The sequence below is a fragment of the Odocoileus virginianus genome, chromosome 16 (genome assembly GCF_023699985.2).
Source record: "Odocoileus virginianus isolate 20LAN1187 ecotype Illinois chromosome 16, Ovbor_1.2, whole genome shotgun sequence".
Taxonomy (NCBI): Eukaryota; Metazoa; Chordata; class Mammalia; order Artiodactyla; family Cervidae; genus Odocoileus; species Odocoileus virginianus.
Window position 1 is genome coordinate 11,376,543 of NC_069689.1, and position 15,294 is coordinate 11,391,836.

Sequence of the window (15,294 nt, forward strand, 5' to 3'; positions counted from 1 at the left end):
GCTGGCAGGGACTGGCAGCCGGGTCTGTGTGACGCAGGGCCCCTGCCCACCCCGTGACGCCATGGAGCTCTGGGCTTCGTTGTGACTGTAGCGCAGGGGCTGACGGGGCACAGTTCAGGGGGTGACTGAGCAAAGCGCACAGCCAGGGCACCGAGCGGCGGCCTGAATCTTAGCCTCACTCGTGGCTAACAGCCAGCAGAACTCCCCTGGTGCCCCTACCCACCGCGCAGCTGTCCCTTCCCTACAGAAACGAGCCCTCCCGGCTGCTGAAGGTGAGTCGCCCCCCGCGGCCCCCTCTGCGCGCTCAGCCAGCCCAGGGAAGGGTGCCTCCGAGGGTCAGCACATGGTCAGCCGTGGTTAGTTGCTTTCTGGGAGCTGGGTGGCAGCCGACAGGAGGGTGTGGCCAGTAACACCTGCCCCTCCTGCCTCATGCCCCAGAGTAGCTCATGTGAATGGGTGGCATGTGGCTCAGCGGGGAGCCAACCCCTGTCCTGTTTTTTTCCTGAGCAAGGGGACTCAGTGGCCGGGGTCCCAGAGGAGCCCTCAGTCTGGGGGGGTGAGTAGAGCTTAAGAGCCAAGCTTGCCTCTGGAAGGCTTCCTGGAGGAAGGGAGACATGAGCAGGCCTGGGGTTTTCTGAGTTTCTGATGCCCCGTGCAGTTAACTGGCCACTATGGTGGATGCTGCCTGGGCACGGGGCCTCACACGGGGCCCCTCCTCTCCCTGGCCCAGAGGGCACGCAGCCCGCTTGAGGAAGAGAGGCCTGCTCTAGGATGTAGCACCACAGTGTCTGGGCCTCACCAGCCGGGCCCCTGCTATAGAGAAGCAAAACGGGGACCCTGTAAAAGGTGCCGGCTGGAGCTGGGCTCCCAGACAAGGCGGGGTGCTGCTGCTGGGCGATCTTTAAACCAGGGTCCTTTCAGCCGCCCCCAAACACTTGCCCCAGTGCCAGACTGGCTCAGTGTCAGGGACCGTGATCCCCCCAGGGAGGGGCTGGGGAGGTGTGCGCGCTTGTGGGGTGAGTGTGTGTGTGTGTGTGCGTGCCTGTGGGGTATGGTGTGTGTGGGGGCGCGTGGGGAGTGTGTGTGCCTGTGGGGTGTGGTGTGTGTGTGCCCGCGCGCGTGCAGTGTTTGTGTGCGGTGCGTGTGCGTGTGCACTGGTGCGGCCGGGCGCACCCGGGGCGCACCCACGCGCGCCTCGAGCTCAGTGCCCGCGGCCTGGCCCGCCGCCGCCGCCTGTCGTTGCAGCTCGCTGCAGGAGCAGAAGGGCGAGCTGCGCAAGCGGCTGTCCTACACCACGCACCGGCTGGAGAAGCTGGAGAACGAGTTCGACTCCACCCGCCACTTTCTGGAGATCGAACTGCGCCGTGCGCAGGAGGAGCTGGAGAAAGTTACCGAGAAGCTGCGCAGGTGAGGGGGCGTGGTCTTTGCGGGGCGGAGTTATGGGCGGGGCCATGGAGAGGTGGGGCCTGGACGGGGAGGGGCCTTGGTGGGGCGGAGCTCTAGGACGGGACCCGGGAGGGCGGGGTCTTGGGGCGTGGCCCTGAGGGGGGCGGGGCTCTGGGGCGGGGCCCGGAGCCCTGCGGCGGGTGGGTAACCCCATTTGCACGTAAGGTCCGCGAGGCCAAGTGGCTCTGCCAGAGTCGCACCTTGTGCCAAGAGCTGCCAAACCAGGCTCTGAACGTGGGTCTGGCCGCTGCGAGGCACAGCCGCTTCCCTGACACCTCTCGGTCCCCTGCTCGTTCTTTCTGTCCTCTTCACGTGGTGGCGGGCGTGATGACACAGAAGCAGCCATCTCCAGACCCAGACTGGCCCACCAGGGCCCCAGCCCCTGTCGCCTGGGTCTCTGATAGGAAAACGATGTCTAGCCCCGGACGTGAACCAGCATTTAGAGACCATTCCCGTCAGCGGCCTGGTGTGTGGGACGCTGAGCGATGACTCCCTTAAAAACAAAACTTCTGAAAACATCGTTCTACACAGGTGCTAGTGGCAAAGAACCCGCCTGCCAATGCAGGAGACGTAAGAGACGCGGGTATGATCCCTTGGTCAGGAAGATCCCTGGAGAAGGGAATGGCAACCCACTGCAGTATTCTTGCCTAGAGAATCTCCTGGACAGAGGAGCCTGGCAGGCTGCAGTCCAAATGATCGCACAGAGTCGGACACGACTGAAGTGACTTAGCACACAGCACACACATTTAATATGGACATTTTTCTTTAAAAATATTATACACTTTACAGCCTTCCTTTAGAAAGAATATTTTAAAAAAAAACAACACGCAAACTTTGCTATTGGCTTCAGTTCAGTTCAGTTGCTCGGTTGTGTCCGACTCTTTGCGACCCCATGGACTGCAACACACGAGGCCTCCCTGTCCATCACAAACTCCTGGAGTTTAGTCAAACTCATGTCCATTGAGTCGGTGATGCCATCCAACCATCTCATCCTCTGTCATCCCCCTCTCCTCCTGCCTTCACTCTTTCCCAGCATCAGGGTCTTTTCAAATGAGTCAGTTCTTCACATCAGGTGGCCAAACTATTGGAGTTTCAGCTTGCTATTGGCTTGGTTTGTTTTAAATATTTATCAAGGATTGTGTGCTCAGTCATGTCCGACTCTTTGTGACCCCATGGACTGTAGCCCACCAGGCTCCTCTGTCCATAGGATTTTCCAGGCAAGAATACTGGAGTGGGTTGTCATTTCCTTCTCCAGGGGATCTTCCCAATCCAGGGATCTAACCCGTGTTTCTATAGAACACTGAATTTGCAGGGGGGCTCTTTGTCCCTTTCTACTTAAGCACCTCTAGCCTCAGTTTCTCTGTTGGCAAGACACGGCCACTGACACTACACACAGGCTGTCAGGAGGGTGGGCACTGCCCCTTCCACCATCACACCTCGGGGCGGCCATCGATTCCCACCCCACATTTGCCTCCCCACCTCAGCCTCTTCCAGGGAAAACCGTATCTTATTCACTGTGTGTTTCCAGCAATCACCTCAGGGCTCATTGCATAGTCTCAAGCCTGTTCCCTGCTAACCTGCTGTTGAACTGGGAACCCCTTAGCCAGACTTGTAAGGACTGTGTGTAAAATGTGCGTTCACTGGCTCTGAGAGAGTTCCCGAGAATCCCTTCTGAATAAGAAACTTTCCCTTCTCATCAGTGGGGTCCTGGGCCCTGGCAGCCAGTTAGTTTAAATGAGATGTTTTCTAGCCCAGGAACAATTAGACCAGAGAGGGGGCCTAGGTTCAGCCATCAGCAGGCCGTATGGCTGCCGGGGCCATGGGAGGCTCAGGCCTGGCACAGCAGTGACCTCACGGCCTCCATTCCAGGATTCAGAGTAACTACATGGCGCTGCAAAGGATCAACCAGGAGCTGGAGGACAAGCTATTCCGCATGGTGAGGCCATGACCCACCCCTGCCCCCACCGCAGCACACCCAGCCCGGGGGCCCCAGCTCTGGAGCCCTGGTGAGGACCAAGGGCCAGGCTACCATGCCCTTGCCCGTGGAGCTGAGCCAAAGGCCTCGTTTCCATCCTGCCCTCTCCCTCAGGGGCTGGGCCGGTCCCCCCCATTTCAGCCCCGAATGGGAGGGTGCTGTCAAGTCCTCAGCTGTCACTGTCCCCACGGTGCTGGTGAGAAATGGAGACTCAGGGAGGCACTGACTTGCCCAGGGACATTTGGCTCCTCGCTGGCAGAGGGGGATTGGAACCTGGGTTGCTCTGTGCTCTGACCCTTGTATTCCTTGGACTCCAAACTCCTCGCTTTCCGGGGAGGCCAAGAGGAACAGCGGGGCTTGAGGCCCAGGCCTTGGCTGACCGCTGACCACCCCCCTGCCTGTCCCCCAACCCCAGGGCCAGCACTATGAGGAAGAGAAACGAGCTCTCAGCCATGAGATTGTCGCCCTCAACAGCCACCTGCTGGAGGCCAAGGTGACCATTGACAAGCTGTCGGAGGACAATGTGAGTGTCGGGCCGATCTGACCCCGCGTGGCAGCCCTGGGGGGCTGGCACAGGGCTGGGTGGAGAGACGGGTGAGGCAGGACCTCAACAAGCACGTGGGCGGTCAGGGGACGACAGGGCCTGCCTCTCACACCACGTCCGCGAGACCCTCCGCTGGAAGGAGACAGGACTCGAGGCAGGGAACACGAGGCCACCTTGGCCCAGTCAAAGCAGGGCTTCCCCGAGCCCAGGGTTGGGGTGGGGCCGCTCAGGACTCCTGCGTTTGGCCACCCACACTGGGCATCAGAGCTGTGGGGCTACCCATGGGTCCTGATTTCCTGGGTCCCATGAGAAGGGCGGCGCCCCCCTCCACAGACCTCTGACCGCTGAGCACACACTCGCTGATTAGCACCTGCTCCTCGAGGCTCTGAGAGCAGGGTGTGAAGAGCACAGGAAAGCCAGTGGAGTTTACATCTGAGCGGGGAAGGCGGACAGAACCCGGGATAAATAGGTAAACTGTGTTGCGAGTTAGAAGTGCTAATGCTGCAGAGAAAAATAAGGCAGGCGAGGGGGCTGGGAGCAGCCAGTTGCAGGGTCAGGGAACCTCAGTCCGGTGCTTCGAGAGGGGGCTGCAGGAGCCGAGACCTGAAAGCGAGCAGGGAGTTGACCACGGGATGGCGGGGGAGGGCTCCCCTTCCAGGCAGAAAGCCACAGCAGCAGATGGGGGCTCTGAGTAGCTTGAAGACCAACAAAGAGACCGGAGGGGTCTCTGGTGGGGGGGAGGGCCTGCGGGTCTGAGGTCAGGATAACAGGAGGTGGCATTTAGGCACCAGTAGGAATCTGGGTTTTATTCTGCGTGAAATGGGAGCCACTGAAGCTTCCTGAACAGCAGGTAGCCTGGCTGGACTTCCTCTTACGGGCTCCACGGCTGCTCTGCTGAGGACAGACTATAGAGGATGAACCTCAAGTAGATGGTCGACCAGGCAGCAGTCTGGGAGAAAGAGGACAGGGGTCTGCCGGGATGGCGGCCGGGGAGGCAGGGAGGGGGATTGAATTCTGGTTATGTTCTGAAGATGGAAGCAAACTGATTGACCGAGTAGGGATGTGGGGTGTCAGAGGACGACATGGGTCCAGTCTGACCGCAGAGGTTGAAGCTGCAGGACGGGAGCCACCTGCTGTGCTCTGGGGTGGGGGTTAGGGAGAGGTGGGTAGCAGGAGGGGGCAGGAGCCGCCCTGGCCAGCCAGGTGCCCTGGGTAGGAGACGGCAGATGAGTACAGCAGAGGAGAGGGGAGGCCCCGATGGGGCAGCACTCCCGCATCTGTTCACGACTGAGTGGCAGGTCTGGGCTGGCCAGACAGTGCCCACAGCCCTATGGTGCCAGCGGCAGCTGGTCTGGGCCTCACAAGGGGCTCAGTTCTCAGCTCTCGGCCAACTGTGCCCTTCCGGGGATGCACTGAAGGAGCGGGGGACCCAGGTTCCCTCCACCGTGCCGGCCAAGTGGGGGACACCAGAGTCTCTAGGACCAGGGTAGCGGGTACCGGCAGGGGTGCCCACGGCTTCAGCAGCGCCCCCGAGCTGCAGGACACCTGGTTCTGGTTGAATTGAGACTGTGGGTGGCTCTCAGGGCAAGGGAGCCCCCATCAGAGCCCTGGCTGCAGAGAGTCCCCGAGTGGGGGTGGGAACCAAGGCCCAGCCGCAGGCACATGCAACAGGTTTCCCAAAGGTAGAACCACGCGCCCTGGATGCCTCCTGTGTGCCGCTGTTTTCAGCTCAGGAGGCTGAGCCGGTCCCTGCCTGAACCTGGGGTCACACAGGCCCTCTACCCCCACTCGCCCTGACCCTTGCCTGGCCCTGCAGCCTCCTCCATTGCCAGGCCTCACCCTGAGACCTGGGGGGGCAGCAGATCCTCTCCTAATCACCGGCTACCGCAGTACTGTCCACGGAGTTCCCTTGGGAGGGGCTCGGAAGCCAAGGTCAGGGAGACTGGACTTGGTATCCATGCCTGGGGGCCTCTGGGACTTTAGGGGCCCTTCCTCCTCCATGGCCCCTGCCTTTTGGGAGGTTCCCACCCCGGTCAGTGGCAGGACTGCCTGCCAGGAGACCCTCCACACATGGGGCTCCAGGTTGGGGTCAGTAACCCATCCTACAGGTGAGAGCGTGAGGCCCAGAGGGGGTCCGCATGCTGCCCACCACACAGCTGGCTCTGTGGGCCACTTATCACGTCAGCTGCTGGGACCTTGGCACAGGCCAAGCCTGTGCTAAGTCAAACGGCTTCTCTTGTCTCCTAGGAGCTCTATAGGAAGGACTGCAGTCTCGCAGCGCAGTTACTGCAATGCAGCCAGACCTACGGCAGGGGCCACAAGATGGCCGAGGTAATGTGAGCCCCACCCTGGCCAGGCCTGCCACCAGCCCCCGCAACCGCCGTGCTCCTTCCCAGCAGCTCCCGCCCTTGAGCGGGAAGGCGCCGGCTAAGCCCGGACCCCGTCCCTCTGGCCGCCTCGATCTTGTCCAAGCCCCTCTGCGTATGTGGTGGAGGGCCCGCCCTGCACGTACCCCCCCACCAGCCTGGACTGCCTGCCCCAGTTTCCTCCGGGGGGTTGCTCCCAGCAGGGTGACCCTGTGTGAGCCTCTCAGAAACCCAGTGGTTTGGTTTGGGCACAAATCCTGCAGAGATAAGAAAGCTGGCTTCACCCGGGATCCACTCAGCTGGGACCACGGGGCGAGTGCCACGCGGACCCGGGGCTCCCATCCCAGCCAGGCTGTTCCTCTCCATCCAGACACTCCCCTCACCCAGGCCTCATCCAGGTGCCCGCTCCCGGGAGCCTGGGCCACCCCCGAGACCCTCACAAAACAGGCCATCCCCCACCAGGCACTCACGTGGAAACCGCATGCGTGCCTGGGCCCTCAGTCTTTGCTGCATCTGTTTCTGTGTGTCTGGTTTGATCCAGGCTGTCACAGGACGGGGTGTCCCCTGCAGACCGTGGGGCTGGGACAAGCGATTCAGCCCCTCAGGGGGCGGCCCGAGTCAGAGCCGGGGGTCCAACCTCGGGGCTCTGCGGGGGCCCCATTGGTGTGACCCGGGGGGTGACCGGGGCCATCCTGAGGCTAGTGGGATACAGCTCCGGCTGGTGGGATCAGACAGGCCCCGGGGAAGGTCCCCTGTCGGCCCGCCTTGGCCGCCAGTCCCGGGCTGACCGTGACCCCCTCCCTCCTGCTCCTCGCATCGCCCCCCTCCCCTCCAGCTGCCCGCGGAGTTCCAGGAGCGCATGAACCTGCACGCGGAGAAGCCAGGCTGCAGCCTGCCCGCCCCACTCTGCCGCCCGGCCTATGCCGACAGCGTGCCCCCCTGCGTGCTCGCCAAGGTGCTGGAGAAGCCGGACCCCGGCAGCCTGTCCTCCCACCTGTCGGAAGCCTCGGCCCAAGACCTGGGCTTCCCCGAGGGGCTGGAGAAGCCAGGGCCCCGGCCCCCCTACAAGGGGGACATCTACTGCAGCGACACGGCCCTTTACTGCCCCGAGGAGCGGCGCCGAGACCGGCGGCCCAGCGTGGAGGGGCCCGGGTCCGACGTGGGCTTCCTGCAGGCCCAGAATTCCACCGACAGCACGGCTGAGGAGGAGGAGGAAGAAGAGGAAGATACCGAGGCTGGCGCGGCAGCCTACCCCGCGAGCTACCGCCACGAGGCCTTCGGCGGCTACGCGGCCTCGCTGCCCACGTCCAGCTCCTACTCCAGCTTCAGCGCCACGTCCGAGGAGAAGGAGCACGCCCAGGCCAGCACGCTGACGGCCTCGCAGCAGGCCATCTACCTGAATAGCCGTGACGAGCTCTTTGGCCGCAAGCCGCCCGCGGCCTACGGGAGCAGCCCGCGCTACGCGGCTGCTGCGGCTGCAGTGGCCGCCCCGCTGGAGGCCGCAGTGGCTCCGGGGTTCCCCAGGACTGTGTCGCCATTCCCCGCCGAGCCCTTCCGCTTCCCGCTCTCCCCGGGCCCCCAGCCTGCCCTGATGCCCCCCAACCTGTGGAACCTGCGGGCCAAGCCTGGGTCCGCCCGGCTGGTCGCAGGGGCTGGGCGCGGCCAGTGGCGGCCGCTGAGCATGGACGACATCGGCGCCTACCCCTTTCCGGCCGCGGCTGCGGCCCCTGCCCCCAGCCTCGCCTCGCCCAGCGGTTTCAATGACCGCTACTTTGGGGCCCGAGGTGGCCCTGGCGAGAGTGCCGAGGGCCGCGCCAGCCCCCTCTATGCCAGCTACAAGGCCGATAGCTTCTCGGAGGGCGATGACCTCTCCCAGGGCCACCTGGTCGAGCCCCGCTACCTCCGGGCAGCCGGTGACCTGAGCCTTAGCCCTGGCCGCTCGGCCGACCCCCTGCCCAGCTACGCAGCCAGTGAGGGGGACCGTGAGCGGCTTGGGGTGCAGCTCCTCGGGGCAAGCGGCAGCCCTGAGCCCGAGCTCAGCCTCCGCAGCTCCAGGGACTCCCTGGAGCCCAGCTCCATGGAGGCCTCCCCGGAGATGCACCCCGGTGCCCGCCTCAGCCCCCAGCCTGCCTTCCCTCGGGCGGGCAGCTCGGGGCTCAGCCGCAAGGACAGCCTCACAAAAGCCCAGCTCTACGGAACCCTGCTCAACTGAGCGTCCCGTGTGCGGGCCCCGCCACGGCCGGTCCCACACACTGGGTCCCCAGGGGTGCTGCCTCGACTCCCCGCCAATCCCACCCTCTCGGCCCTGCACACCAGGACCCCTCTCCACCTAACCCAGTTGAGCCCGAGAGGGGGACCCCAACCCGAGCGTCTTGTCCACCCCACACCACCACTGTGCAACGTTTTCTGACTCAGCAGTAGCCTTCCCCGACTGAAATGAGTATCCTCCCCCCTTGCCCCTCTGCCCCCAGCTTTACCAAGTGCAACTATTCTTATAGAGCAAAGTGTCTTAATACACTCGGCCTCCAGCTCCCTGGACGGCAGCCCTGGGTGTTTTCAGCGCAAACGCTCCTGTATGTTTTCGGGTGAGGGCAGGTGGGGCCCGCCCCTGGGAAGGGAAGGGAAGGGTGGAGACACCCCATAAGCCAGTGATGAGGGGTCCAGAAGCTGTGTCCACAGAGACGGGGACTGGAACGGGTGATGAGATGTGAAACGCTTCTAGCTGTTCTTTCCGTGTGGCCGCCGACCCCTCCCCCAGCTCTACTGTGGTCCGTAGTCCCGTGTGTCCCGAGTGGGGCCGGTGCTCGTACCCCCACCCCCAGCGTCCCGCTCCCCGGCACCACCTTGCGCTACCTCACACGTAATGAGGCCCTCTGACCCCGGTTTCCGTGACTTGCTTCTGTGTTGTCATCTGTGATGCATGCCCTGTCTCAGTACTGTATTTTGCGATCATTAAATAAAGACATGGGTGGAAAAGAACTTGCGTCTGGGTGGTTTCTTCTCCCCGCTGCCTTTTGCTCTTGGGGCATGTGGCCCTGGGTGTCTCCCCTCCCTGTCCTCCCCTCTGCGCAGCCTCCTGAAACACCCCTCCTTCCCCGCCCTGGCGTCTTTTGTCATCCAGCTTAGAATTCTTCCACTGTCTCAACCTCTGCTGAATGGTGTCATTGCCCTCTTATACAATGTTTCTTGGAGACTGCTTCTGCCTCAAGATTCCTTAGGATTTCCTTTAGTTTGGCTCTGCTGGTGACAAACACTTCTGGCTTTTTTTTAATCCCCCTCTGAAAATGTCTCTACTTTGCCCCATTTCTGAAGGTTTGTCTTAGCTGGGAGAATGTCAGTGGGGGTCTCTTGCCCTTGCCTCACAGAGATGTCCCCTGGCTTCCTGCTGGGGTGGGATGTGCTGTCTGCCCCTCCGGGAGCTGCTTCTTTGGTGCTAATCTGTCTTTTTTCTCTTCAGCTGCACGAGCTCTTCCCTCTGACTTTGGTTTCCTGCAGTTTCCCTGAGGTGTGTCTGTCTGTGGATTTATCACAGGAAGTCTTGTATCTGTGGACTGATATCTTTCATCAGTTCTGGGAAATCCTCAGCTACTTTTTAAAGTAACTCTCTGCCCTTCCTGCCTCCAGGGACTACCATCAGCGCCTCCTACTGATCTCTGCCTCCGTGTGCCTCCCTCGTTATGACCCACATCTTGCTGTCAACGTGCCTGGTCTGCATGCCTTCTAGGTCACCCATCCCCTTCTGCATCCATTCAGCTGCCAATCAGAGCCAAAAATTTCGGTTCTAGTTATTAATGGCTTCCATTTCTAGAAGTTCTTTTTATCTGGTTATTTTCAAAACACACCATGCCACTTTCTAACAGGTTCCTATTACCTAGAGATATTTCCACGCTTGCCTTTTGTTTCCCTAAACAGAGTGGGCACACCTGGTTCACAGCTGGGTCTGACACGTCCGTCAGTGGGGTCTATGGAGACCTGTTTCTCTTGGCTGCTGCTCACACTGCCTGGTTTGTGTGTGTGCCCGGTTATCCTTGAGCACGCTCACTGATGCCCTTGAGAAAGTACCTGTAAAACTTCCACAAGGCCTAGGCTGGAGGCCGCTCCTCCAGGGCCTTTATGTCTGCTTCTTCCAGGGGCTGGGCACTTCCCGCTGGGAGGGGACCACCAGGACCCAGGTGCAGGCTGAAGTTGCCCGGCCCACCCAGCTTTGCATAACTCCAGGGTGCCTGCCCTTGACCCTCAGGCACACCCCAGGAAGCAGCCAGCTGCGGGGGAGGGGGCCTGTTGGGAGGCTCAGGAATCAGCTCCCCCATCTGGGGCCCAGTTTCCCTGTGGGCAGGTGGGAAAGTAACCCTCACTGACCTGGTGTGGGGGCAACGGCAGGGTGGTGGGGAAAACAGACGACCTCCAGCGCCCAGCAGGCTCTAGCTCAGAGACGTTCCCAGAGGAGCCCTGGGCCTCGTCAGTCGCATGCGGGCTGTGCGACTGGACAGCAGGGCTGGGACCCCCGAGGGCTTTGCAGCCTGGGCCCCCACGTTGTCAGCTCAGAGCCTGAGCACCCGCCCCCCAAATGGCCAACAGGCTTCACAGAGCGGTCCTGCTGTGGCCTCCAAAGCCAGCCACAGCTGGGCGGGCGGGCGGCCTTCCTTCTTCCACCAGACACCCCTCTGGCTCCAAGCCAATCCTACCTCACTCCCAACGGGACCCCAACGGCGCGCCCACCATCCTCTGACCCTTCCATCCATGTTTCTTCTCAACCCACAGCGGGCAGTGCAGGGCTGTGTGACCTTGGGCAAGCCTCAGGCCCTCGGGGCCTGTGTCCCCTCTGGAGCCTGAGGACACTGGCTCATGAGATTCCCAGGGGCCCTCAAGACAGTGGCTGTCCCAGGGCGTGGAGAGCCCCAGGCTGGGCTGGAGGCCGGTCCCGAGGGAGGGGAGAAGCACAGACTTTCCAGGCCTGTCCCTCTGCCCTCCAAGCATCGGGGCTCACGGCCGCTTCCCGGGGGCTGCAGGCGCCGCGGGCGCCAGCCTTACTCAGAGTCACCGCCACACCCGTCAGCACACACAGCCACGCCTGCCTCTCAAGATGGAACTGCTCTCCTCCCACGACGGCTTCAGAGCTGCGTTCAGATGTATGGGCGAGGCGAAGGTAAGCGCCCAGCCCCAGGAAGGTGGGTGGAGGGGAACAACCCACACTCCTTGTACATTCCTGCTCCGTACTTTCTAATTTTAGCTCTCGTTTCAAAATTGCAAATGGTGAACTCCCAGACACCTTGCAGAGGACCAGAATGAGTCTTGAATGCTCTTTGGAAGAAAGCATTTGGAGAGAGAAACAGATGAGGGTGTGAGAGCACCTGCCTTTCCTCCCAGTGAAATAACCTAACGAGGCGGCGGGGCTTAGAGGCCACAGAGGGGAGAAAGCAAGTCTGCAGGGGAGGGGGCTAAGAAAGAGCCACAGCAGTTTCCGGTGACCCTGGATGTCCCTCTCCCAGGGGGGTCAGAGCTTTCACCAGGGTGTCCTCTTTGAGGACAGAGGTTTGGATGGTGTTTGCCCCAAGATAGCCTGAGACGGTAACAACCTACAAAGCCCTTTCCTCTGCGCTTCCTCCTTTGTTCACTCCAGCAGGCCCATGTGAGAGATGAGGAAACTGAGGTTCAGAGAGACAAAGTGCCCACAAAGGCCCCATGCAAGCAAGGGATGGGTCTGGGACCCACAGGTCGCAGGCAGCTGGGGTGTGGGCTCAGAACCAGGGAGGGGCCGGGCAGCTCGGTGGACATGGGGTCGGCCCCCAGTAAATGCCAGCACCCATGCCAAAGCCCACCATGTACAGCCTGTAACTGATGCCCATTAAATACCTGAGTGGTCATACTAGCACGCCACAGTGGGGAAAGCGGTCAGCAAACCACACGATGAAGCTCCCACTCGAAAGACGCTCCACATCAAGGAAGGTAGGAAAACGCCCGCTTCAGGCTGGGCTAGAAAGCAGGAAGCCTGGACTCCAGGATCTGGGGCTGGATGCAAGGAACGGGGGCAGGAGAGGTGGGCGAGAGGCCAGTGCCCCCCCTGCCCCGCCCACAACGCCAGACAACTGCTGCCTGCCCCAGCAGCCTGTCTGACTTCATTCACATGTCGTCAGTCCATTCGACAAACTCCGGCCGGGGGCCCGTTCAGACCGGACCCGGGGGATACTCCCTCGTGAAAGAACTATAGGGGTCCCTTCACTCTCCCGTCCAGCTGCACGGTGGCAGCTATGCCTGGTTGAGGACCCCTGGTTTGGGGCGGGAATGTGACACAAACCAGCCAATCTAGGCCTTCCCTGAGACTTATCAACTGAGCGTTTGGGGAAGGACTGTCCCTCCCTGGGGGCTGAGGACGGAACCCGATTCCGACCTCCGGCCCGAACAGGCTCAACCCCTGCCCCAGTGGCTCGGCTGCCACCGATGCTGACGTTATCACTGACACTGACCCCCGCCGCCAGCTCCCGGGGGGCCTGCTGCACACACGTCCTGTGTGAACCCCCACGAGCTGGGTTCTGAGAGTCCTTTACAGAAGGGACACTGGGGCACAGGGCGGCTTGCCACTGGTGGTGATGGCGCAACGACAGAAGGTGGGGACGGGGTTTGAGCCCACGGCTGCCCGATTCCGAAGCCCATGTCCTGTGGGCAGGTGACCCTGTAGTTATTCCCAGAACGCCCCCCGGGAGCAGGGCCCTGCAACCCCGGGCAGCTTCCATGGCAGTGGGCACGTGTGCTGGGAGGGGCCAGGGCTCAGGGCCCAGCTCACACACGGAGCCTTGAAAAGGGGGGCTGGGCTGCTGGGGGTGCTGGGGGAAGAGGGTCGGCAGGGGGTGCAGCAGGGACACTGGGAGGGCTTTGCAGGTCACAGAGCTGCCCACCCAGAGCAGAGGCAGCCACTCCAGAGCCCGAGTGGGGAGGCAGGAATGCCCACTGTCTGCACAGGCTCTACGTGGACGTGCACTCAGCCTCCCTTCTGCTGAGGCCAGGACAGCCCCTCATGGGGCCGCCACTTCTGCCAGGGGTTAACCTGCAAGGGCTGGGGTGTGGTTATCTTTCTTATTTCACCAAAGCGGCCCTTCTTGAGCCTAAAAAGAGAAGGTGATTCCACCCTGAGCTCCTACCACACCCAGACCAGTGGCACATGGAGCCACTGGGGCCCTGCTGCGTCCTGCCCAGGCCTGGGGAGTTCCCTCCCTTCACCCTCCAAGGGTCTCAGCCCCCACACCCACACACTCTGGCCCCTCCAGCCCAGCTTGGGGACCCAGCATCCGGATGACACCAATGGCACGCCAGGCTCCGTGCTGACTGTGGAGGGGCGGAGGACAAGGGACAGAAAAGGAGTCAGCCCTCAGGATTAATTCCGCTTTAGGGCCTTTGCACGGCCCTTCCCTTTGCTTGGGATGCCCTGCTTGTGGACCCCAAGATTCCAAGGGTCCAGAGGCAAAGTAGACCCACTGAAATAAATGCTTCTCCACCAGCCCCAGCTGTTCACTCAGTGGTGTCCGACTCTTTGCAGCCCCACGGACGACAGCACGCCAGGCTTCCCTGTCCTTCACTATCCCCCAGAGTTTGCTCAAACTCATGTCCATTGAGTTGGTGATACCATCCAACTATCTCAATCTCATCCTCTGTTGTCCCCTTCTCCTCCTGCCTTCAATCTTTCCTAGCATCAGGGTCTTTTCCAATGAGTCAGCTCTTCACACCAGGTAGCCAAAGGATTGAAGCTTCAGCATCAGTCCTTCAATGAATATTTAGGGTTGATTTCCTTTAGGATGGACTGGTTTGATCTCCTTGCAATCCAAGGGACTCTCAAGAGTCTTCTCCAGCACGAGAGTTCGAAAGCATCAATTCTTTGGCACTCAGCCTTCTTTATGGCCCAAATTCTCACATAACATTGGAGAAAGAAATGACAACCCACTCCAATACTCTTGCCTGGAAAATCCCATGGATGGAGAAGCCTGGTATGCTACAGTCCATGCGGTGACAAAGAGTCGGACATGACTGAGCGACTTCACTTTCACTTTCTCACATGACTATCGACTGGAAAAGCCATAGCTTTGACTATATGGGCCTTTGCTGGTAAAGTAATGTCTCTGCTTTTTAATATGCTATCTAGGTTGGTAGTAGCTTTTCTTCCAAGGAGCAAGCGTCTTTTAATTTCATGACTGCTCCCAATCTGTCCAATCCCCATCCCCAGATGAGCTCCCAAGGTGCCGACACCCGCCACACACTTGACCTTCCTGGACCCTCACAGCAAGCCTGCAGGTTGGGTTCTGACACCGCTTTACAGAGGGGGCAACTGCGGCTCCAAGAGGAAATGTGACTCGCTCTCAGCTCCACCAACAGCAGAGCCGGACTGGGAACCCAGGTTCTGGAGAGGCCAGCTGGGCAGCGCCTGCCTCTGTGGCCTCCTCCTCAGGTCCTGCGTTTCCTCGCTGACCCCCTGCCTGCCAGGACACCCTCCTCACAGGCTCGTGGTCAGCCTCCTCCAGGGAGACTGCCAGGACTGCAGGGATGCGCCTGTCCAAAGATAGGCACGTCTGGCCCCCGCCCTCACCCATCAGGGGACCTTTTGGCTCCTGGGGGAACATGTCAATAGCGGTCCTGGGGGCGCTTAGGGCTCCTCGGCCTGTGGGGATCCTCGCAGGCTCCTTGCTTCTTCACGTCACTCTGTCGCCCAGGCAGATGCACTTCCTCGGGCAGAGGGTGAGGAGTGCAGAGGGCCCTAGGCTCAGGCAAACCCGGGGACCTGGCCTGGAGGAGGCTGGGGCGGGGCGGGGGGGGGCGCCCGGGCCTGAGCAGACCCTGTGAGACTGGGGGTCAGGCAGACCTAGAGCCCCACCTCTCCAACCCCCACTTGCCCTTTGTCTCCAAGCTCCATTGGGCCCACGAGTAGGGAAGCGAGAGAAGCTGCCGATCCGTGTTTGTCGCTGAAATAACCTAAGAAA

General features: G+C 61.3%; 1 protein-coding gene across 6 annotated transcripts in view; it reads left to right on the forward strand.

The window, feature by feature from the left end:
* The window catches only part of BEGAIN (brain enriched guanylate kinase associated), a 46,109-nt gene extending 36,799 nt beyond the window's left edge, over positions 1-9,310 (forward strand). For all 6 annotated transcript variants that reach the window (XM_070477831.1, XM_070477832.1, XM_070477827.1 and 3 more), the window contains 5 exons: positions 1,246-1,407; positions 3,316-3,382; positions 3,837-3,944; positions 6,213-6,296; positions 7,167-9,310. In XM_070477831.1, the coding sequence (XP_070333932.1) occupies positions 3,332-3,382; positions 3,837-3,944; positions 6,213-6,296; positions 7,167-8,543 (1,620 nt within the window). In that variant the 5' untranslated portion in view covers positions 1,246-1,407; positions 3,316-3,331 and the 3' untranslated portion in view covers positions 8,544-9,310. The remainder of the gene's footprint in view (positions 1-1,245; positions 1,408-3,315; positions 3,383-3,836; positions 3,945-6,212; positions 6,297-7,166) is intronic.
* Positions 9,311-15,294: the final 5,984 nt, after the last annotated feature.